Source organism: Trifolium pratense, linkage group LG7 (genome assembly GCF_020283565.1).
Source record: "Trifolium pratense cultivar HEN17-A07 linkage group LG7, ARS_RC_1.1, whole genome shotgun sequence".
Lineage (NCBI taxonomy): Eukaryota > Viridiplantae > Streptophyta > Magnoliopsida > Fabales > Fabaceae > Trifolium > Trifolium pratense.
In genome coordinates, this window is record NC_060065.1 from 38,617,559 (window position 1) to 38,643,293 (window position 25,735).

The window sequence follows — 25,735 nt, forward strand, 5'->3', positions numbered from 1 at the left end:
TTGCTTAAAAGCTTCCTCCAAATACAATACTCAACTCATTACCTACAGGTTTCTGAGTGAGGACATAGTGACCATCTCACAACCCGAGTGGTTCACTTTACACCAACTCTCCTAGAGAGTGGCTTAAAGACACGAAACTCTTAAAAGACTACATCTTTGATATTCTATTTTAGCTTCAAGTTTCGGTAAATAAAATAGGGTTAGCAGCACCCTTTAAATAGCAGAGCCTCGTGGGCTTTTCATAATGCTTCAGCTCCAATAAATCTTCTAGATGCAAAATATATATTTTTACCAAATCTTTATTTGCATCAAATATTCCTCCCATAAATATATTTGTTGTAAATATATTTTAAAATTAAATCTTCTAATCTTCTGGAAGCACAAAGATTTATTTGAAATAAATCTTTTATATTTTCTGCAGCAATCTTCACAAGATATATTTTTGAAACAAATATTATATTTTCTAAAAGTTATTTTATTCCTTTAGAAAATAGAACTAGGGTTCAGCTGCCTTCTGAAACACATTGATCACGTGCGCCTTGTTGAGTAAGAAACCACGAAACAATTCTTCAATCAAATCTTCGAAAGATTGAGTAGAAAATAAAAACGCTAGCTGGCGCGAACAATCAGACATACAAGTGTTGTTACATCTGTCGCAACACTTGGCGTAAGCACATATGTCTCAACACTTGGCTAAAAGATGTTTTTGCAAAATGTAGCCAACATACAAAAACCCAACAATCTCCCCCTTTGGCAAATTTTGGCTAAAACAATATTAGACCAGTATATAGAGAGATACAGTATTACCTTTCCTTCAAGTCAACATGATCACACAACTAGGAAAGAAAGTAACACATAGTAAGACTACTTCCAAGAGAGGTAAGTAGCATCAGAGGCATGCAATAGCAGGAATAAACACATATAGCCTCACAGAGCAGATAGAGAGAAATAAACTCTCATAGTGGATTCAAAGATAGGAGAAATAAACTCCTATAATCAGAGTACATCCATTCAACAAAAGATCATCAGGGAAAAATAAATTCCCACAAACATAGAACTAGGAAAAATAAATTCCCAGCCACCAGAGAATAAAGCCAAGATGTCTCAGCATCTGGCATCACACTTGTCACTTATTCATACTGCCACTCCCCCTGAATTTGTGCATGATAGAGCACAAGCATACAATGTAGTCAACCATAGGAACTACAACATCCTTGTAATAGCAGAAGCATTCAATCAGAGTGATTAACGCCTAATGGTTGTTGTAGACACACATGTGTGCATTCATAAATAAGCATGTACAAGTTACCCATATTTCTATGAATGTAACTAACTAAGTCACCCATATTGCTATGAATGTGACCCAAATCACCCATATTTCTATGACTGTGATCCTAAGCATAAAAGTCATCCATATTTCTATGATTATGACTAAGCACGATGAATCATCCATATTTCTATGACTATGATTATGATCATGCCCTATGCTACAAATTTAAATGCTTTTTGGAATTCTTGCAACACATCACACAGAGCTGAAGGTAACATTTACTCCACTCAGACATAGGCCTAGAAGATTAACACATCAACAACATACACACCAGATGTCAGCACATCTGTCCACACATCACGCAGATAGATCTTACATATCACAGACCACTACTCCCCCTTTTTAGCCACAAATTCTGACAAATAAAGTCAGTGTGCATTAAACAAAAGAACAGAGGCATAGAGGTACCATAGTAGTATCAGAAGTGCAAGTTACATAACAGAGAGAACTAAACTCTCACAAAAGAACCACATAGGGAGAAATAAACTCCCACATACTGAGAAAAATAAATTCTCACACATCAGATCAGGATGTCTAGACATCAGGCATGACATCACACATCAGGAACATAACACTCCCACAACCATCAAGCACACTATCAGAGCATAAGCTATCAGAACACATTATCATGCTAGTCACACACTACTACTCCTCCTGAATAGCATTACTCCCCCTCAACACATGCATATATAGATAACTCACACTCCCCCTCAATACGAGCATAGAAGCATAAGAACATCAATACGAGCATAGAAGCATAAGAACAACAACTTCACCAAATGTAAGAACATCGGTCCACACATTTGTCCACACACACACTACTCCCCCTTTTTTTGGTCATAATTTTGACAAACATCATACATATCAGAACATAGGGTAGCAGACAAACGCTTCAGAGTGCACACAATACATACCATAATGCACATAAAGGTGCTAGAAATCCAGGGCCTAGCCCACACAATATACGGAGAACTTGCAAGCCTTTATCCACAATACCATAACCAAACTCCAACAGTATAACATGAAGATCATAAGTCATAAGGCATAAACTTATACCATCTTCATCACATCAACCTCCATAGTTAACACTCATAAAATAGACATTTTCCCCTTGTTTCCACAACATGACAAGAGCATGAGAAAACATTGTTCTTGGAAACAACATGTACCAACCGGCAGAGAAAACAATGTTAGGAACATGTGGTCCGACAAAAGAAATCTATAGTCAGAAGTCAAAGACACTCCCTTTTTGGCTTTGGAGTGCTTCTGATCTTTCAATCTCAAAGAGTTGTCTCATAATACTCTTAGAGATTACACCCATAAAGGTTATTAGTAGCTTCACCATAAACGTTGTAGTTTGCTTCATAGTCAAAAACATACTCACAAAAAATTCAGCTTCTCATAACATTATCTCCTTTAAAACATAAATTTCTATTTCTAGACATTTTCTTCAAAATGAATGAAACATTCTCTAAGAGGACAGAAGAGATGTCAACTTTCTTCCTGTCAAGTGACATGATGCCCAGAACAACATCCTCAATATTTGGCTCATAGTCAACCACATTCTGGCATTTTGGTGACAGATGTTGTACACAATGTTGGAACACTTGAGATAACACGATGTTGAGACAGATGTTACAACATCTCGTACCAGAACAAACAAGTTATTCAACACAGATGAGTATTATTCAGTTCCAATCTCAAGAGACATATACCAAAAGCATCTTCAACAATATATATATTGTCATCACATAAGAACATAAAACTAGAGGTTTCAGAAACAGGTCTGAAATAGTCACTTACCATAGTAGTAATCACTTTTGATCATCACATTATCGCATATGATCATAACACATCTGAACACATATAATACTTCTCAGCAGAATGCACATCCAAACAATCGTACCATGCTAGTTCTCTTTTTAGTCACACTTTGAGCAACAACTTTGGTTAAGTGGAAGATCATCAAGATCAGTTTCTTCTACCACATTCAAAACATCAATACTCCAAACCAACATTAGTTGATCTTCAACCTCATTAGATTGAGGACTCTCAGAACCATATAAGCATCAGTTTGGGGGATTGCAGAACAGGTTTCAACAACACTAACGGGTTGGTCCAGGATGTTTCAACATTCGATATGACATTAGACTTATGTTAGGTTCCTTTGGGGGACTCAACGACAACTTTAGTGAGGGATGACAAAGTGTCAGAACCAACAATCTTGGAAGATGACATATGCACAATTTCAACAACAATGTCATCAACAACAACATTCATACTAGATTGAAAGTTTCAGAGGTACATCTGACAAATGTTCCAACACTACCCACAACATTTGAACTGACAAAACCTTTAACATGAGTAACAACATTTGATTCGACATTAGGGGTTTTGATAGGTTCAAGATACAAACATGTCATAGTATGAGATTTATTGACAACAACAAAAGGATCACCATTCCTACCATTACTTTTGGGATTCATCTTTCGTCTTTGTTCTCTATTAGCCAAGATATGACATTTACTCCCAAACACATGGAAATATTTAACATTTGGTTTTCTCCCCTTCCAAAGCTCATAGAGGGTAGATGAGAACTCGTGCTAATTCTTCAGAGGAGCAGAAGTTAGAGAATTTAGCATTTTCAAATTCCTTCCGATGGTCACTTCTGATCCTGGCAATTACACCCTCCTTCTTTGTTTGGAGGCGTTGACAAAGGTCTTTGAAGACATTAAAATAAAATTTACCCAAGTAAATCTGGAGGAATCATCAACAACTACAAAGACATACTTCTTTCGACCAAGATTTCCAACTTGGATAGGTCTCATCAAATCAGCAATCATCTATTTTCTGGTCATGAACCCAGAACTTTTCGTGCCAGATGTTGCAACATTATGTGAGACATTTGTCCCTTCAACTAGTCTATAGTGCAATGTGAGAGGAGATTCCCTCTTACAGACAACATCAGAGCTGATCAAAATACTTGGATGCTGATCAAGAATAATACTACAAAGCACAGTGGGAAATGTTGTTGGCATCTTCACAGCCAAAGACTTAGCATGCTCAGCTTCAGGTTCTCCACTCCTGCCTAAAAACTTATTAATCACAGCAGGTGAAAATTCAACACATCAACCCATGTAAAAAAACCTTCATGAATTCTTTACTCAAAGGATCATCACAGTCTTTAGTTTCTTGAGAGCTCTACTAGACTCATTTAAGTCAGTTATCATTTGCTGCCTAGTTAGAGCACCAGCTTTTGCTGGACAGATGTACCAACACCTGCTGCAACATTTGTCCCTGCAAGCAGCCTTTGCTCAATATTCAGCTTTCCTTTTCTTTTACAAGGGACATCAGTGTCCAGAAGAATATTTGGATGTTGGTCAAGAACAATACCACACAGTAAAGTAGGAAATGCTATGGGTAGTTGTAGAGCAAAAGATTTAGCATGTTCCAAAGTGGCATAAAAGACATAAGCACCATAATCAAACCTGGCCTTAGTTCCAACAACATAAATGAACCTAGCCAATTCTTTGGCTACATTACTGGAATGAGTGGTAGGAACCCAATTAACAGCAGCAAATTGTTCTACAAATTTCATTATCTGTGACTTCCAGCTCAGCTACTTCCTCATCACTTCTTCTCAAAAATTTGTTAATTATGGAGGGAGAGAGATGAACACACTTACCTCTCACACAAACCTGCCCATACTCAGGGTTTTTAGGGTCATCACAATTGTCAGCAACATTCACTACAAATTCCCTTACCAGCTTATCAAAACAGTCACCTAGATCAGACACTGTTCTCATCAGACCTTCATTCCTTTCACACTTCTTCTGAATGTGTCACCAAATGTAGCTACACTTGTCTCCCTTTCAAAGTCTGATTTACTAGAAGGGGGTTCTTTCTTTTCAGACTCTTTTTCTTCTCCCCAGTAACAGATACATTATTACTCTTTGTCCTTGGTGGACCATAAAAAGGTTTCTTCCCAACAAATCTTGTCACCTTTCATGATTTAGATTTCTGTATTGACAGTTGTCACATTTTTACCAGCCCTACTTCTGATTCTTCCTACAACATTAGCACTAGGTGTCTTATCTAGTGACTTGTTACCAGCCACTATGTCATTCACAATGACAACATCAGGATCATCACCCACACTTTTGTCAATAGAAGGTTCTTTATCAGCAAACAAAGACCTAATACTCTCATCAGATTTAGAATAACCCATAACATTATTACCAGAGTTATTATCAGTCCTTACTACTACTGGAATTCTTTCTTGCTCAGTAGTATCCACCTGGTCAGGATTATCTTGATCATTCTTGCCTACACCAGTATCAGGTGCCACAAATGTATAAACATCTGGCACAACATTAGTCTCAAGAACAGTTTCCTTGATATACTCATCAATACAGTAACTATTGACCTTAGTAGAAGCATCAACAGCAGAATTAACATTTGCCGAAGAATTTAAATCATATTTCCCTTGATTAGCGTGCACCAGACAATGGAGAGAGAGATACAAGACATACCTTCTTTCACTTCAACAAAAACACACACCAGAGGCATGCAACAGCGTAATTGGGTTCACCGAGCCCACATAGCACATTGACAGACAGATATAAATTCTCACAAAAGAACATATTAGATCGGGATGACTAGATTCATAGCATAACACATCCACAAACATCACGACAAAGACTAGCACTCTACTAATCAGAGCATGAGCTGCAAGATCACCAACAGGCTAACTATCCTCAATATTTTTAGACACAATCTTCATACTCTCATCAGATTGAGAGTTCACAACACAGTGATCAGCAGAATTATTACCAGTCATAATTACTTTTGTAGTATTCTCTTTCTCAGTAGTATTCATCTGGTAAGAAATATCTGAAACATTATGATCTATTATAGTTTCAGGTGCTGCAGATGTATCAAAATATGTGGCAGTTGCAGGTGCCACAAATGTACCTACACTTGGTACAACATTTGTCTCAGGGATAGTTTCCTTGAGAGTTTCACCAACACAATCACTTGTGGCCTTAGTGGAAGCACCAAAGTCACAATTAACAACAGCAGGGGGACACAAGAGGATCAACCATCAGTAGTTGATTAACCTTCAATACCAGATCATCCACACATGTTTGAACAACACTCTAACCCTTTTACTTAACAAGGACACATCTTGATCAATGTCCTTGCAGAACCACACTCTGTATCATGACCTTTTGAATAGGCAAGATGTCATGCTTAATAGGTGTGAAGTCACTCACAAACTCCAAAACTTCTTAGTTTGCTTAAAAGCTTGACTAAGATTCTGATTATCAGCCCTTTTCTCGAGTGACTTGCAGTAGATAACCAAAGACAATTATCAGACCTCAATATCTGACAATATTTTGCTGCCCTTACATCCACTACTAGTGGAATCAATAGTCATGCATTGCTAGAGCATACTATTAAAGAAAGATCAGAACCTCCACATTCTGATTCACATAGGCAGATAAGCTTCTTCTGACCATACAACTTGAGCACTCCTATGCATAATTCCAAGCACCTTACATGCCCAACTGTCATCCAACACGATTCTGCATAATTTGCAGGTCAGATTTACCAACATCTGGGAGCACATCAGTCCCCTTCTCAGGTACCATAATAAGAGATCCTTTATCAAAGCCACTGGAGGTTGGCTTGTAGGATTGGAAGCAAAAATAAATTGCTCATAACTACCTTCAGATCTCTCTTCAACAAACTCATGTATGAGTGCCTTTATGAGTGGACTTGAGATCACCCTCAAGTATCGTTGGCATCTCCAACAAGTTAGTTGAACCTCACCAGAGGAGAACAGAGTGTAGCACACTCAAAACCACCAGGAGTTTTCCCATCATATATGTATGCAGCGGAATTCAAACCAGAAAACTCCTCAACAAACTTCAGGCACACCATAATGACCTTTGCACAAACTCCACACTTCAGGTGCAACAGGTTAACATAGGTTTGAAAATAAATCAAACCATACAGCAGCTCAACACCAAAGCTACACACCTTGCCATGAATAGTCCATCCCCCACTTCTAGGGACCATTCAAACAAATATGAACTTCTTCAAGTCCAAACAACTTTTCAGTATTCCGTACTTGTTCATAACCAGAAAGTATCTTCCCTAGGATCTCACCCAGATATAGAACAGGATGCCTGCTCTGATACCAATTGAAATTCTGGTACACAGTAGACAAGTGTTGTCCACGATGTGCAGACACTTGTCGCAACACTTGTCTTAGCAGTAAGAACAATAAAACAGAGCATTAAAAACATATACTGAAAAGCATAAACGACACAAATAATTGTTAACCCAGTTCAGCCTAACAACCTAATCTGGGGGATACCAATCCAGGAGGAAATTCACTATCAGCAGTATTAATTCGGAGCTAAACTCCCACATTTACAACTCCTCACTTAATCCCTACCCAATGACACTTCTACCTAGGAACTCCTAGATATGAGACCCCGTCTCACTCCCCTCAACCTTACAACCAGTAAGGATTTCAATAACAACATAATGGAGACACTCTCCTTGACAAAGATGAAGACACACTTCAATAACATCACCACCTAGCCAACGACTAAGTTCACAATTTGGAGTTGCTTAAAAGCTTCCTCCAAATACAATACTCAACTCATTACCTACAGGTTTCTGAGTGAGGACATAGTGACCATCTCACAACCCGAGTGGTTCACTTTACACCAACTCTCCTAGAGAGTGGCTTAAAGACACGAAACTCTTAAAAGACTACATCTTTGATATTCTATTTTAGCTTCAAGTTTCGGTAAATAAAATAGGGTTAGCAGCACCCTTTAAATAGCAGAGCCTCGTGGGCTTTCATAATGCTTCAGCTCCAATAAATCTTCTAGATGCAAAATATATATTTTTACCAAATCTTTATTTGCATCAAATATTCCTCCCATAAATATATTTGTTGTAAATATATTTTAAAATTAAATCTTCTAATCTTCTGGAAGCACAAAGATTTATTTGAAATAAATCTTTTATATTTTCTGCAGCAATCTTCACAAGATATATTTTTGAAACAAATATTATATTTTCTAAAAGTTATTTTATTCCTTTAGAAAATAGAACTAGGGTTCAGCTGCCTTCTGAAACACATTGATCACGTGCGCCTTGTTGAGTAAGAAACCACGAAACAATTCTTCAATCAAATCTTCGAAAGATTGAGTAGAAAATAAAAACGCTAGCTGGCGCGAACAATCAGAGATACAAGTGTTGTTACATCTGTCGCAACACTTGGCGTAAGCACATATGTCTCAACACTTGGCTAAAAGATGTTTTTGCAAAATGTAGCCAACATACAAAAACCCAACAGTCATCTTATAGACATCACATATGATAAGGAAAGTCAAGTCAACATTATATTATATCATCTAAACATTTGTCGAAGACTTCATCTTCTGAGCAACATAGATAATCAAGTAAAGTCAAGGTCAACACTTCAATCCATCAAAATGGACATATGTCAAAGACCTTATTATCTAGATTCATATATCTATTTGGTAAATAGCGGTCATCTATGCTATGCGATAATTACGTGTCTTAGTGATTTAGTCACACTTTACTCTTCTTGTGCTTTTTCAACGTTCCAATTCCAACAGAGCTTCAACGAACGCGAGTACCAATTCGCGGTTCGCCGGCAGACAGTTGAACGAATTACTATATAAATATGGGACACAGTTCAAACAGCAAGAAGAAATCTCCCAACAGCGACAAGTATGCTTTGATTCAAGATAACTTCACTTCCCTCGAACAGGTACGCGGTTCTCATCTAATTACTTTTTTCTAATCGCAAATATCACTAATTAATTATCAGCTACTTTTTTTTTTCTTTCTTTCTTGTAGAACATTATCAGTAGGTACTGTTAGAGAGAAGAGTTAGGCTCTGTTTGGTAAAAAATAAGCCAACTGATAACTGAAAAGCAAGCTAGCAGAATAAAATTAAAGTGTTTGCCAAATTTATCGTACAAAATGACATGAAAGTAGTTAGTGGGTAGTTTTTTGTTTTTTTTTTTGGTAAGTGTATAACTTTGTTACCAAACACTTCCATTTTTATCAAAGAAGCTTATAAGGTAGTCCAATAAGCTAACTTCTAGCTTATTGGACTTACCAAACACACGCTAATGTTTCATTGTAAACCCATTCCATCCCATAGGGTGTGTTTGTTTCGGGGATTAAAATTATAATCCTAGGATTATTATTCCTTGGAACATTATTGCTGGGAGTATTATTCCTATCAATGTGTTTGGTAAATAAATAAAGTTCCTTGGAACATTTTTAAAATAAATTCAATTAACATTTTAAAATATTAAAATAAAAAAATAAATGAGTTAAAAACAATGGGAGAGTGGGGAGTTATGAGTGGTTACATCTTATTCCCATGGGAATATAAGATTCCCACCATTTAACATGAGAATGAAAAGTGGGAAAGTCCTGTGTAATTTATATTCCAAGGAATAAAAAATTCCTAGGCATAATTTTTTAAAACTTGAAACAAACATAGGAATTAAAGATTCCCAAAGTCACATTCCTGGGAATAAATTTATAATCCAGGAAACAAACACCCCCATATAGTTTTGAGTGGAATGGAATACAAAAAATGAATGGAGTGGAATACAATTGGATTGGTGGTAAGTGTTAGATAATAAAATAATAGTTTATGTTATTGAGCCTGTTAGTTTAGAGTCCATTAGGTTTTATTATATATTCTCTAGTAACCTTTTTGTAATGTCAAGCTATTGGTATTCTATTGAAACCCTAGCCGTCTTTCTCTTTTCCTATTTGTGTATCTCTGATTCTAACAGTAAGGTCATGTTCCTCCAAGGCTCCAACTGAGTTAAATTTATTTTTTAAAAATTAAATAAAATTGGTTCAGAATTTATAAGAGTGAGATTCTTTTATATAAGAATGAGCAACATAAAAATCAAATCACGAGTCTTACAATTTTATTTTGTACAATTTTTTTTTGTTAACTCATGATAAAAATAAATAAATATTTACCTTTTTTAGAAAAAAAAATTAAGAATGTGCTACACAATTGCACTATCCAATAACCAAGTGCAACATTTTATTTTATGTCCAGAAATAATACATCCCAGTTGTTTCACTAACTACACCATCTAGTTATAATAAATTGGCTAGATTTTCCTGTAAAAAAAAAAAGTTGGCTAGATTATAATATGAGTCCTGTCCTCCAATTTATTTCAAAATTTATCGCAATGAGGCCGATTCTTCAAATCACATGTAGATGAAATTTGCAGTGGATTTCATTTAATCTTCATTGTCCTATTTTTATAGGTTATTGCTGCCCTGGGGAAATATGGTTTAGAATCATCAAATCTCATCCTTGGAATTGATTTCACAAAGAGTAATGAATGGACAGGTATTTAGTTATACTTGTAGTACACGATCAACATTTAACCAAGTGATTACATCATTAATATGTTGTTGAGAACCATGATTAAGAGTTAACGTTTTCTATATATGGTTTATGATTTGAGAGTTTTGGTTATAATCAATGTTTTAAAAATCAAATTGAACATCAAACTGACAAGACTTTTGGGTTATGATTTAACTGTTTAAAACCGCTCGAATTAGGATGAAGCCGCAAACGAATCGCTCAAATTAATTATAACTGAACCATAAACAATGTCAGCTCATTGTTCAACCGTTGAACCATATGGTTTGAATTTTAAAACATTGGTTATAATTTCTTCTTGAAATGATTTTTATTCTAAGTGTTCGTTCCCTTATGAAGCCAATGCACGTGTTTTTTTTAAGGCCAAAACTCATTCAATAGGAGAAGCCTTCATGCAATTGGAAATACACCCAACCCCTATGAGAAGGCCATCTCAATTGTTGGCAAGACTTTGGCTCCCTTTGGTCATGATAACTTGATTCCATGCTTTGGCTTTGGTGATTGTAAGGCATCTAATCCTTATAAAGTAGAACAGTTTTTTTATTCCAATTCAATTTATAGCTCAAATTTTACCATTCATTATACAGTTACCACACATGATCAAGAAGTATTCAGCTTTCATAGTGATCATTCACCTTGCCATGGCTTTGAGGAAGTTTTGGCTTGCTACAAAAAAATTGTTCCAAACTTGAAACTCTCAGGTATAACATCTTCACTTTTTATCTTAGTGTTATTCTTATAAGTTATAAACTTATTGCACTCAAATATGTAGATTGTGTAGTCTTTTGTTTTGTTTTAAGATAAATGGCTGAAGGAATAATTGGATTTTTTGTGAAGGACCAACTTCTTATGCTCCTGTGATTGAAGCTGCCATAGACATAGTTGAGAAAAGTCATGGCCAATTCCACGTGTTGGTTATCATTGCAGATGGTCAGGTATATATAAAATGTTAATTTTACCTTGATTAATGCTTTCAACTGTTTGCATATGTTTGTCAAATCATATTCATATATGAAATTTGTGTTATTTTAAGGTAACAAGAAGTGTAGATTATGATGATAAGGAACTCAGTCCCCAAGAAGAGAAAACAATCAAAGCAATTGCTGAAGCAAGGTAGAGACATAGTATAATTTTCGTTTATTTGGGGATTAATATGAAATTATACATTATTTTCCTATTGTTCTGTTTTTAAAGTACTTAAAAATGATTTCATCTGATTAATAACATTAATTTATATCTATATTTTTATTTTTTATTTATGATACAGTAAATATCCACTTGCTATAGTCCTGGTTGGAGTTGGCGATGGACCATGGGAAGACATGGAAAAGTTTGATGACAAAATTCCAGCACGCGATTTTGATAATTTTCAGGTATTACATAGCAATCTTACATTAAAATCGGGTATCATAAAGTCATAACATATTTGAATTCGTATCTGGTATTCTATACTTTTATATATGCAACTGATATTTTCAGCTAAATGTTAGTTATCGGATAATCTAACAGCTGAATTCTCCAGTCTTTAGATTAGTCTACCGACTGATATTTGACTAGAAGAACTGCAACATTCTTTTTCATCACGTGATCGCATATATTTTCATTATGTGCAGTTTGTTAATTTCACGGAGATCATGTCTAAATCCACAAGCCCCGACGAGAAAGAAGCAGCTTTTGCACTGGCTGCTCTCATGGAGATTCCCTTCCAATACAAGGCATGTGTTGAATTTCAAAAACTTGGGTATGATCTTTAAACCTTATCCTATGATTTTCTTCTCAAGTGACACTAATTAAAGTGATTAATTTTTTTCTTCTCAATTTGTGTTTATGAATAACAGACGTGTAAGAGGAAGAGCAAGTAGAATAGTTCCTAAACCTTCACCTGTTGAGCCAGCAGCAACCACAGATGCGCAAAATTAATCTGTAAGTATTTTTTTTTATGCAATCAATCTGTAAGTATTAAATAGAAACTTAAGCTGCACTACATTATCTTCACTAATTATATTTTGATGGAATGCAGACTTGTAGATTGTAGATCAAGGTTATTTCTCTATATGTAGAGTGCGGATTACTAGTCGAAATTGTCTCTTACAAAGTAATGAAAAATTCAATTTCATGGCACAATTAAGCTATGATCCCAATTTTTCCAGTTAAGTAATATGTGTTTGAATTGTAGTTTAAATTTTGACTAGTAAGATTCACTATTTTACTGGATCCATGGCTCTCCTCTAAGTAATTATTTATTGTTATTTTTCATTCGCATGAAAAAATATTAGATTCGCTATTGTTTCTAAATGATGATGTTTGAGAAAATCTATATATTGTTGCAATTGAGACTAATCTAAATTTATTGAGAGCAACTTTTATTTTATCTTTTATTTGATGTTTTCAAAATCACATTTTACGGAAAGGATAAATTCGAACAAGAACGATTTCTAAGAATCACAGAGGTGGAAAAATAACACCCAAGTTTATTTAGTAGTAGCTGATGGCCTGATGCACACAAAAATATTACCAATATATATATTGGTTCAAGAGCGATTTCCTTACATGCCAAATATAGAGTTTAAATTTATATTTAAAATAAAATAATATTAGGATTTACGATTTATATTTTAGTTTAGAATATTTAAAATTAGTTTGTTTGTTTTTCTTGTAGCTGTATATATATAGAATCATATATAATTGAATAATAATGAGAACAAGAGAATAAAAATATGAGAGTATTATTCTCAATATAACATTGTATATCAAAAAGTTTCCTCCGTATGAAAATATATTCCACCAAATTCTACATACATAAAAAACACAAAAAAATTATAAATGAATAATTCGTACTCTGTACACATTTAGTAATTTATTTGAGGTGTTCAATCGAAGATTGCTTATTAATGTTGTGGCAAGTGTGAGGTGAGTTAAGTATCACATTGTTTAGAAAAGTGAAAGTTGAATAATTCAGTGTGATGACCCATAATAAACATAATACCTTAAGATTTCTTAAATTGTTTGCATATGTTTGTCAAATCATATATTCATATAAAATTTGTTTGATTTTAAGGTTACAAAAAGTTTAGACTATGATGATAATGAACTCAGTCCTCATGAAGAGAAAACAATCAAAGCAATTGTTGATGCCAGGTATACATAGCTAATTTGTTGGAATCTCGAAAACTTGGGTAAGATTTTTAAACCTAACTAGTAATAGACCCGTGCTATCGCACGGGTCGTAACGTTACACGTATTTTTTTTTTAAGTTACACTTTGCTAAGTCCACATTTTTAAGTTACACTTTGCTAAGTCCACATTCCAAAAGTAATCAAATTCTATATTCATTAATATATTAAGTAGTATGATTATTTCAAAAATGATTAACATTAATAGTAATAAAACAGTGAATACCAATTAAAACATAGGCACAAATCATGGTTAATACAAAGATTTTAGTACAAATAAGTTAATGTATGGATACATATCAAGTTCAAATTTCAAACATACATTTTGTTACATAACCTAAAGTAGGCATCAAAACAAAGTAACATGCGCACATCGTGGATAAAAATGTCATTGTCAACCACTCGATTAGAACTTATACATCACTATAAGTTTCTGTTATTTTCTTTCCCGTGTAGTAATTTAGTTTTTATTTTATTTCTTTGCTTATCTAAATAAGTTTATATAATTTTTTTTTTTTAATATTTTTCTTATGTTGCATCTTCTTTCTTTTTCTATATAATCAAAACTTATAAAATAAAATAAGTTCATGAATGAGAAAGAGTTGATTTTTTTTTGTTACAGATTTGTTTTTCTTCTACATCTGAAGTTAAAACAAATTTTCTAGATCTCAAGCCACTGTCTTCATTCACGTGCATATCCCTCACCATCTCTTTCTCATTTTGCACTTTCAATATTTATACTCCTTGAGACCTACAAAACAAATCAGTGTCTCAAAATTTTTAATTCATTATTAAAAAAAGTTTTGAAGAATTTATACAACAATACAAAAAAATTTAAACTATTAAAAAAAAATTCTTTAATCTTAAACCTTCAAAATATAGTGAAAACAAAACATTTATTCATATGGATCAACAACCGTAACCAAAAAAAATCAAACTTTATTCAAAGTAGAAGAACTTCATCTTCTTTATTTTGCTTTTATCCATTTTTAACAATTGTTATACCGATTATTTTTAATAAAGAAGAAAAGACAAGTTATGTTAAAATAAGTGTAGAAAGAAAGAGACTATTGTTATACCAATAAAGTATAGTTGAAAACAAAAAAAAAAAAAAGAGCAGAGATCATTGTTGAATAAAAATATGGAGAAAGAATAGATCAAAAAGGATATTGTTTTTGTTTTGCTCACTAATCTAATTTCTGGCGTTTCTCTTCTTTCTTGGAACCCTTCACTTTCTTCACTTTCATTTAGTGGAACCTTCATCTTTTTTATTTTCATTATCTTCTCTTTCACAACGTTTTAGATTAATGTTGAGTTTTCCTATGCTTTTTATAGATCTGAAAAATAAAAAGAAAAGTAAGAAATAAATATGATATAAATCATAGAAATAAAAAGGAAGAAAATAAAAATTAATAAAATGAGTTTCATCATATCCATACCTTTGTAAAGAATAAATGAATTTCATTGCTTACTTTATTCTTGTAACATTAGAACAACTATTCTGCAAAAAGAAAAAGAAGAAGAATAGGAAACCAATATTAGTAAATTGAGAAGATTACAAAATATGATAAATGAAAAAAATATGAGATTGAAGAGTTAAAAGGTAAAGGAGAGAATGATGAGAGAGTATTGAGTGATATATATACTTGTTTAATTTGAAATTTGAAATTTGAAATTTGAATTTGAGAATTTGCCCCCAATAACTTTGTGTTGGTTACCGTGAGAGTGATGCTTTGAGAGGGAAGAAAATCAGTTTGGACAGTTTTTTGTTTCTTTCCTTGCAAAAGTAGTGATGTGACATAAAGTTTGCCATTGAGACAAAATTGGATCAGTTGGGAACAGGACAATGGCTTGGTTGGCTTGCACATCTGGTTACCTTTTGTCTCACAAAACATAAAAATGGCTTAGTTACTCATCAATATGGCTTAGTTTCTTCAACATTTAGTTCAATTTCAATTTTTTTGGACATCAAATACCCCTGTTTTGGACAGGTGGCAGGTTTTGAAGGATGGGCAACTTGGTCTTTACCAGGTACTATGAATTTCTTATATTGTAATTGATTTGTTGGAATCTTTCTTCGTCATTTTGCTCCATACGTTTGTCCAATCTTACACGAAAAGTGAAATAGAGCTATACTTTTGATTCATTATGGTGACAAACTTTCTTTCGAACAATGCAATTTTTTTTCTTTCAATAGTGCCACTATTTTAAAGTGATTAAAATAGTTCCTTTACTTTTGATTAATAGTTCCTTATTTTCGGCCTGTACCAAGCAATTCACCAGCATCAACCATAGATGAGCAAAATCAATCTGTAAGTATTAAATTGAAACTTAATAATTAAGTATTATCTTCACTAATTATGTTTTTAATTAGTACACGCCGCAGAATCAACTTCCTCTAAAGTGAACAATTTATATTAGAATGCTATACTAACAGATGATGAACATAAATCAATTATTGTTAGATATATTATGTAAATTAATGTGTCTATACCAAACAGAGTTCACTAAATATATATTAATTCTTAGTAAAACAAACTAAGAATTAATATATCTTCACTTTAGAGTAGTCGGATTCTAACTATATATTAGCACTAGAGAACACTAGGTTAATTTGATGTAGCAAAAAATATGGTTTTAAGAAGTTACTCCAATAAAAGTCCTTTTTCTTGACAAAGTTAAACATTAATGATTTTATTAGAAACAATTAATCAACATATTTATCTCATTTAAATTCTTTTATTAGTGATCATGTATATAATTTTTTTTGTTTTTGTCTATGACTACATTGAAGTTGCTATCAGATTTATGCAGGCTTGTCCTGTTTGTCTGACTAATACAAGGGATTTGGCGTTTGGATGTGGGCACATGGTAAGCTTAGCTTTTGAAATTATTAATATAACAAATGCTAAATGGAACCCCGAGATAATTGTTAAGAAAACGAAAATAACAATATATAAAACTTTTGTTTTTGTTTTCATTTTTATTTTGTTAACCATTGTCCTGAGGGGACTGTTTATCATGACCTATTTATTTGATTATTTACTTCTAAAATCATTATCGTCTTAATTATTTATCTAGATTTAATTACTTTTAACAATATTTTGGAATGCAGACTTGCAGAAATTGTGGATCATGGTTAAGCTATGTTGCCTAGGTACGGGTACGGTACCGGTATCCGGTACTGGTACTGGTACGCGGTACGACATTTTTAGAAAATTTAAGGTACGGGTACGTTAGTATAAAATATTAGAAAAATTATTTTTAAGTGAATTATTATCATCATGCTTTGAAGATTTAATTTTTTTTGTCTACGTCTCAACTATTTTCATAAAAAATGAGAGATAATTGAAATATAATAAAAAATTATAATAGTTTAAGAAATTTTTCAACAGCCAATATGTTTTTTCCCTATTCATCATCATAAATCAACCAAATAAAAATGGGTACGGAATCGGTACGTACCATACGAGTACCATAGTGTATCCGGTACTGATACGTACCCGGTACGGGTACTTCACCATTTTAGGAGTACCCATGCTACATAGTGGTTAAGTCATTGTCCTTTATGTCGAGTGAGGATCACTAGTCGTCTTAGAGTATATAATGGATGATTATTGTACAATGCATATGATGCACATAAAATAATTTGCATATATAAGTATATAATTAATGGTTAAGTCATTGTCCTTTATGTCTCTTTGAAGTCAATAACAATGGTGATTGCAAGTGCAACTGGTTGTGTACATGAGAGATTCTCAGTTTATCCAATTTTGTATTCCTATTCTAACGAATCTTCCTCACTCGGAGAAAATAAGAACAAAAAGCATAAAAAGAATTAAAGAAAATGAACTCGTTCAATTAGTCATATCTTATACCAGGTTTGTGTAATCAGATGAAGCATAAAACATTCAGATTTTGCATAGTTACAATCCAAAAAGGTTGAAGAAGGAAAAATATACAAAAAAGAAAAATGAAGACAATAAGCAATAAAAGGATAAGAGAAAAACAACAGAGTTTATAATTATAGGCTTATAGCCATTCTACAAATGCATGAGTTCCTCCTAGATGTCATAAATAACTAAACTTACAAAAACACAAATTATTAAAGGATCAGAGTAAAGCAATAGAGTTTATACAAAATAGTGGAGATATTGGAGATTACTATTTTCAATTTGGCAGAATTTCAGAATTTGATATATTGGAGATTTCATAAGTGGTTTGTATTCTTAAATCTATAGTAGATGATGTTAGATAGATAATATAACTACTCACACAATCAAAATAAGGTTGTTTATTGATTAGGCATGAAATAGAAATCCTTCCAAAACTTTTGGTCTACTATAAAACTAAACAAACAATCAATTGAGCAAATGTTATATACAACAAGAAACTACTGCCTTTGCCTAAGAATGAAGTTCTCCTCAGGTTGCTTTTGAAAAAAGATATGTGAAGCCTCTAACCAATGGCGACTAACCAAGAACTTATTATGTTGCGTTGCCCACCGGGTTTCCTTAGTTACAAATTCAGTAGCAACTACATGTGTCACAGTGGCGTCAGGATTTGTGTAACAAGTAGCTCCTAACCGCCTTGCCATGTTCTTGAGTGGTCGTAAATCACTACGAAAATTATGGCTGAAAACAATCACACATCCGCTTAAGACTTCACCTCTAAGTGATGATAAAACCTGGAAAACATGAATTGATTGCAAGAATAACATTATCAGAATAACACACTAGGATGACAAATTAAGCTTATATTTCCCAACACCAAAATGCAGGAACTAGAAGACATACAAGTATCAACAAGAGAGCTAGCTAACTACCTGCCTCACATCTCGATCAATAAGGTCTCCTTGAAGTTCCTACAAAATCCCGACATACAGTTTTAGAAACATATTAGAAATAATAACCTTTTTTTATCAGAAACACATCAGACATACATCAAAGAACGCGGAGTGGATTTGTTTGAGCACTTTGAGTATTTTGGAAAGTGCTCCATTTGTTTCATCTTCATCACTCTGCAATTCAGTAAGTGATTTGAATTTGTATCCAAATTCCTGACAACTTGATTTGAAAAAGAGGTATCTCTCCATCAACATCAGATTATCGTTGTGATTCGGCCATACCTACATCATTTATATTAGCAACATTTTCAAACATCTCAATAAAAGGAGTTCCTTTTAGTTTATAGATTCTCAAATGATAAAAAATGACATCTGAATCACTAAATGGATAGATCTTTAGCACATTGCAAACTATGAACTTGGTATATAGAGAATAAACTTTAGACGAATGATTCATTGCAATTCCAAAAAATCATTAAAATAAAAACACCCAAGTTAACCAATAATCAAGAAACTTCACTACATTAAAAACCTCACACAAGAAAGACGAGTCCAATATGATAGTAGTAGTAGTATTGAAAAGAGAATGTATAACTGGTGCTGTTCCAAATCAATTTTACTTTGCAATGCTGCTTCCAATGATTAAGAAGCTGTAAGTTCAAGCTTCCAATGATTTGGGAGATAGGGCATAAGAAGTAATAAATTAGTTTTTCCTTTGTTTGCATTTGATGTTTGCAGGAACTAAGAGTGGTAGAATGGCAATTAGTTTTTCAGTGCTAGGTTTCACATGCCCTATCTCCTACATCACATGATTATAAACTTCTTTGATTCATATTATATTATACAACTGTGTTTCATTGGTTCATAAAGATAATCCAGAAAAAAAAGTCAAAAACTAGCATTGAACTCACCTCTTCTTTATCATCAAGAATGAGGATAGCATTTTCTGTCCCCATCACAATATCCAGATCCTTCTTGTCCTTTTTAGTCCCATCATCTCGAGAAATTATCTTATCTTTGAAGTATTCCTCTTGAGGATCAAGCAGCTTGGCCATTTGTATTGCATACGGCCTATCACCCATGGTGTAGATGTACATTTCAAACATTTCACTTGCTTCTTTAAGAAATGTGCGGACAAAGGGCCTCAACTTGGTCATTAAATTCATACTCTCCGATATGAAGAGGCTACCTTTAGAGACATCAATTGTTTAGTCATATACAAGTTCAGGATGCCAGAATATATAAAAAAGCCATAAAATCCCAGAAGATCAAAGATAAAATCAAGAAACAGTTGTAAGAAAATGCACTCATGAGATCTATTTTAAAAATTATTGTCCATATAGGAAGAGATGCCAGTTTTAGGACATGAATCTACTCTATATATGACTTATGCTTTTCTATGCGGTGATATGCAGCTCGGTACTTGCAATTGCCGAATAATACAATGAGATCTGTCTTTAGTCTTTTAGAACCAAAGAACATGAACAAATGTTTATTTAGCAAATTTTTCGTAACGGAATTAAAGATAAAAAATGCATAAAGTCTGTTGCAACTTGCAAGCTTTCAAAATGCATTTAACAAACACAACTGTAAGATTAGACATTCTATAATAATAAGACATTGACAAACAAAGAAAGGTGTATAAGGCCAGCATTTCAGCAAAAGATGATCTAACCATAAAAAGGGAAAGTGGTATTTACCTTGTAGAGAACCTGCATTGGTGTTTAAAGCCATTTCTTCTGAGGTCAACCAAAAAAGGGAAGTGGTATTTAGCAGTGTGTGATCTAGGTCCAGAACCAAACAAAGCTTTCTATGATTTAATAAACTCTTCATGGTTCTGCTGCTCAATCTAGACATTTCGTCGCCTTCAAGTCTTAGTCCCTGAAAATACGAAAATGTTCAGATTTAACAATCATTGGTTGTGCGTATGGTAGGAAACAACAAAAATTCAAATGATAAGACAAAAAATAAAGAATAAAAATAGGATTTTATGGTAGTAAACTTCTATAGGCTCAATGTGGCTAATTTCCTTATTGAACTTTTTTGTTATAGTGCAGATATTTTATTCTACTAATATCCAATGTACCGATATTTTTTGAAAACACTACCTATTGCCATCCTTAACCATTCAGCACAGAAATACATATCCCAAAACAGTGGTGGTATAATGCTCTTCACAATACTTTTTGGTCAAGATCGATAAGAACCATTAAACCAGGAATTCGAAAATAGCGACATGCGGTAAGAACAACTATCCAAATCTAAATGAGTAGTACCACACAAGATAACCATTAGAAATAATGTGTACCTTTTGCATGTACCCAACTGTCAAACCATATTTCCCAGGCAAATTTTGCCCACAAGTTATACATATGCCTTCCATTGAGCCAGGGTGCAAACATCCATCTACCTCCATGGATGACACTGCCACGATTAACGCAGAGAGAGAGTTAGAGAAAGAGAGAGTTGCAACATTTTTAAGACAGAATGACAGTTGTGTGTGATTGTGTGTAATCATTAGTTCATTGCTCTATATTGTTTCATGGTGACGGGGAAAACGATTCAGTTAAAGCAGACAACATATAAGAATGTTAGTCTTAAAAATGGTTTAGTTTACTTGCTCTAAAGGAGAAACTGTGTGCAAATAAAGTTCTGAAAATTTACATGCATGTGCAGATTGAATCATGCTTCCTTCTGAAGTAGACGCCTCAGTTTCCCTTGCTTCCTTCTGAAGTAGACGCCTCAGTTTCCTTTTTGCTTCCTTATTGGTGCTTCTGAAGTGTAGACCCCTTCTTGAATGAAATTTGATCAGAAAACATGAAACAAGAAAAATATTCAAAGAATACATAATAGTTATCCCCAACATTTACTCCCATACAACACTGTGGTGCTTAATAATTACGTGGTATAATTTTCCTTTAAGCTTAAATGGTTCACAATTCCACCAACCAGAAAAATAAGTTTTCATACTTAAGCAAACCAGTGAGGATACTTAAAGCAAAAAAGATAAAACACACTGTCTTGCTATTGATCAATCAAATGACATTGAACTCACTATCCAAACCCAATTTTCAGATAAATCTATAAGCACCACGGAAATCTATATCAAAACAATGTTTAGTCCTCTAACAAATCATAAATTCATGAATAGGTCATATCTAATAAATTTCAATAAATTAGTAAAATCACATAATAATATGAAATAGGTGATGGAGAGCACCTGAAACTCTCTGACTGATCTTGGCTTTCAACTTCCATATCTGACAATGAGTCGGCTGAACTTGCATTTGCATCTACTACAAGCTCAATATAATCAGCAAATTCACCAGATGAATCTTCAGGAGAATTTTCCTCACCACTCATCTGTATTACAGCCATCCAATCCAACAAAACAAAATCAGAAAGGAATATCCATCATTGACCTCCCTCTCAAAATAGTAGTTCCACTACCCTTACCTTTACTCTTACAGGATCGCAAAATTCTAGAGATTTCTTTTCTTTTCGTGAAACAACGTTACGAGCTCTCACAGATTCTGGCTACAAGGAATATTAGGTTCAAATTTGTAAACTTAAGACAGAGAAAGAAAGTGAAATCAAGATTACACATAATCACATTTTCTCCTTTGTTCATTTATCAAATCAAGATTACATTTATCAAATCAAGACAAAAAAAAAACTATTAAAAAAATTGAAGAAAAGAAAACCAGATGCATCATATGATATACATAACAGAAAAATAGACTTTCTCCTTTCTACATTCCTCAAATCTACGGCAATACAGAATTGAATATATAAAACTTGAAAAGATCGTTCGAAAAGAATCCAAAATGTTAAAAATCATCATCCAAATAACAAGAAGTGATGTTTTTATGTGTGATTAAACTGTTACTGAAATTACGATCAGAGTTTTTTACGATCATGCTGCAAATGCATCACAATATCAAGAATTGAGAGATTGAACTGTTACCGGTTACAACCAGCATTGCATCAACAAGATACACAAAGAAAATTGAAAATGATGAATGGAAAAGATTGACAGAGAAAAAGATAAACAATCGAAATCAAGCTTAAGAATCAGTATAAACGGAAGAGATAAACTTGCCTGAACACTTTCACCGACGAGATTGCAGAAATGGAGTTCCGGTGAGGCAGTTACGGTGTTCCGGCGAGGCAGTTACAATGTTCCGGCAATGGCGCGTTTAGTTGAAGTTTTGGAGGGAAGAGTTTTCCTATTCGATTATTTGAACACCATTGTTCGTTGAAACGGTTATAAACACGTCATTATTTATATGCAGGACCCCACCGGTTCAAAATAAACTCACCGGTTCAGTTTTTCTTAAAACGTCAGAATCATCGAACCAGATTGATTTACTTTTCCAAAAATATAACCTAGATTTTACCTTTAGTAATAATTTGGTAATTTAAATAAAATTAATTTAAAATTAGAAGAATAAATGACTACATCAAAATTAGGAGTATCAATTTTATAGTGGTATAGGTATCATAAAAAATTTAATTATATTACTAATAAAATATTTATTATTTGATTGAATAAAAACGATAAAATTTGTCTCCATGAACATAATTCTGTCAGTAGAGATATATCACATTATATATATAGCTATCAGATTCGATTTCGAGATTCCTCACTTATTCATTTCGAGGGGTGAATTTTTAGTTACTAGACTACTTAAAAAAATTGTAACAAAAAAATAGAGGATAAAATTCTAAACTTTTTATTTATTTAAATAGTGGATAAAATTGAAAGAAAATTAGTGATATTAAAATTTGATATCACGTGTATAATGGCATGGGCCTAAACTCATAGATTGCCTGGCAAAAGGAAGTCCACTTCAAAACCACCGAAGTGGTCCAACAATGAGGTCCGACGTCATTATGATCTTCATTCTCCAGATTATCAAATAAAGATCTAAGAAGAACGAAGATGACAATCTGGAGCGCATCACTTTAAAGTCACACAATAAATAGGGGTTCATCCCCAAGTATGATCATCACACGAGAAAGGCGTGAAGATCAAAATACAGTACTCGAAATTCATATCATTGATCCAAATGATCTCTCTTATTCCAGACAAGAATAATAATATAAATAAGTAAAAGTCTGTTTACACTTATCAGATCACCATCATTATATATACACATCAACGTCATAATTAGATGTTGTACATTCAACATTATTTTTTTTTATAAAGTTTATATACAACATTATAACCTTATTCTCGGATGCTTATAATTTATTTTTCTTTCTCGCACATCAAATAAGTCAAGACTAAAATTTTTCAATTCATCTTGTATAACATCAAAAAGCCTGCTGTTAGTTTTATCTCTTACATTAAAAAAATACTGAAATTGATTTTTTAAATAAGGAGTTTCCGGTAATCATTTTCTTTCTCAATCAATCTTAGAGCGTTTTATCAATAGTTTGAAATTTTTGCATATTATGATTAATTCTCATCAAGTAGTCACACCGTTAAGTGTTAACATGTTTCATACTAGTTCATGCTCTTTAAGTATTTCCATCAACATGTCCCAACCACCAAAATCTTCATGTGCTAATTGACCTTTACTAATCCATGCATATTTTAAAAAATTTACAAAATATTTAATCAAGCTCTTTTAAATAAACGAGTCAATATTTATTACACTTCTCTTTAATAGAACTCTAATAAATAAATTAGCGATATCTGTCAACAAAAAAAATTAGCAGTAAAACATTTCAAATACTTATCTTTATACTAAATTAGCGATAGATAAATCTCCCTTAAGATATTTTTTATAGGTAATAAATTAATCATTTAGACTAAAAAAAATCTCACAATCTTAAATCAAATATATTTTAACAGATAATTTCATTATCAATATCAACATTTTCATCATCATCTATATTTTTTTTATAGATGTTGGTGATTCTCTATATTTTTCTCCAATTGTCTAATTACTAGAGTGACACGTTATAAATGCGAAGAAGTGAAGTCTTTGAAGTTTAAACTCCAATTTCAGAATAATATCTTTTGGTAGCTACCAATTGAGTTACTTTTTCATGATTGTGATTTTCTAACACCACTATTTGTGTCACTAGTTGTTGGCATGTCAATGATAGAGATTTCACATGATATATAAAGTTAAATTGTTCCGGACACTCTACTTATTTATTTTAGGGTCATGCTAAACAGTGTTTCCGGACACTTGTTAAGCATATTAAAAAAACAAAATAAAATAAAGTTAATGCTAAAAAGATAATTTTTTATAATGTGTTAAATGCACAAATTTTAAGACAAAACTTTCATATTAATATGCTTGACTACTATCCCGGTACTGTATACATTTTCCTTTATTTTAAAGGTAAAATTTTAATCACCAAGAGCTTATCATAAATTAAAACGGTTTCCTTCAGTTGCAGCCAGCCTCAAGCAAGTGTCTCTGCCATATATATATATATATATATATATATATATATATATATATATATATATATGATGAATCGTAGAGATAAAAATAAAATGGCCATGAGAAACCCACATGAAAGTTACTACTAAAATAGGCCAAAAGAGAAGAATATGAGCAATTTGTCTTTTATGCACAAACTAACATGTGTGGTCACACACCGAGCCAAATATTGAGAATCTAATTCTCTATTCTTGTATATCTTAGTTATATCCGATCCAACCACCGCCAGATCTAGTGAGTACATACTACACCTCACTTTTGTGAAATCCTCTTCTTCTTTTCATTGCTGGCTAAATTGATTGTGGTTTTAAAAATATTTTTTTTAAGGTTGAGTGACATTGAAGATGTAATATATAAATCTATTGTCATGAATAAATCACTAATTTTAAATGTTCTAGCATGATTTAATCGGTAGAAATATTGTAGTATACTGGG

General features: G+C 33.0%; 3 protein-coding genes and 1 long non-coding RNA gene across 5 annotated transcripts; 2 read left to right on the forward strand and 2 right to left on the reverse strand.

Annotated features, from left to right (window-relative positions):
* Positions 1 to 8,839: 8,839 nt before the first annotated feature.
* Positions 8,840 to 13,174, forward strand: LOC123893874 (E3 ubiquitin-protein ligase RGLG4-like). The gene is made up of 10 exons (XM_045943704.1): positions 8,840 to 9,152; positions 10,694 to 10,778; positions 11,177 to 11,317; positions 11,402 to 11,515; positions 11,652 to 11,749; positions 11,848 to 11,927; positions 12,082 to 12,187; positions 12,428 to 12,555; positions 12,653 to 12,737; positions 12,835 to 13,174. The coding sequence occupies exons 1-9, from the start codon at positions 9,066 to 9,068 to the stop codon at positions 12,732 to 12,734; spliced, it is 921 nt and encodes a 306-aa protein (XP_045799660.1). The 5' UTR covers positions 8,840 to 9,065; the 3' UTR covers positions 12,735 to 12,737; positions 12,835 to 13,174.
* Positions 13,175 to 13,637: 463 nt separating this feature from the next.
* Positions 13,638 to 17,809, forward strand: LOC123896392 (E3 ubiquitin-protein ligase RGLG4-like). The gene is made up of 6 exons (XM_045946784.1): positions 13,638 to 13,655; positions 13,963 to 13,990; positions 16,235 to 16,299; positions 16,802 to 16,858; positions 17,103 to 17,125; positions 17,538 to 17,809. The coding sequence occupies exons 1-6, from the start codon at positions 13,638 to 13,640 to the stop codon at positions 17,599 to 17,601; spliced, it is 255 nt and encodes an 84-aa protein (XP_045802740.1). The 3' UTR covers positions 17,602 to 17,809.
* LOC123893876 lies at positions 14,547 to 16,044 on the reverse strand. Of its 2 annotated transcripts, XR_006803568.1 has the most exons (4): positions 15,634 to 15,652; positions 15,427 to 15,488; positions 15,176 to 15,324; positions 14,547 to 14,738 (listed from the first exon to the last, which is right to left on the reverse strand). It is a non-coding gene; the product is annotated as an uncharacterized LOC123893876 (long non-coding RNA). The 2 variants fall into 2 exon arrangements; XR_006803567.1 differs by having other exon boundaries at positions 15,427 to 16,044.
* Positions 17,810 to 18,380: 571 nt separating the features above from the next.
* LOC123896393 (RNA polymerase II C-terminal domain phosphatase-like 4) lies at positions 18,381 to 22,546 on the reverse strand. The gene is made up of 11 exons (XM_045946785.1): positions 22,538 to 22,546; positions 22,290 to 22,370; positions 22,054 to 22,196; positions 21,498 to 21,622; positions 21,142 to 21,257; positions 21,017 to 21,094; positions 20,535 to 20,714; positions 19,745 to 20,035; positions 18,930 to 19,115; positions 18,813 to 18,851; positions 18,381 to 18,674 (listed from the first exon to the last, which is right to left on the reverse strand). Exons 1-11 carry the CDS (start codon positions 22,544 to 22,546, stop codon positions 18,381 to 18,383), a joined length of 1,542 nt encoding a protein of 513 aa, XP_045802741.1.
* Positions 22,547 to 25,735: the final 3,189 nt, after the last annotated feature.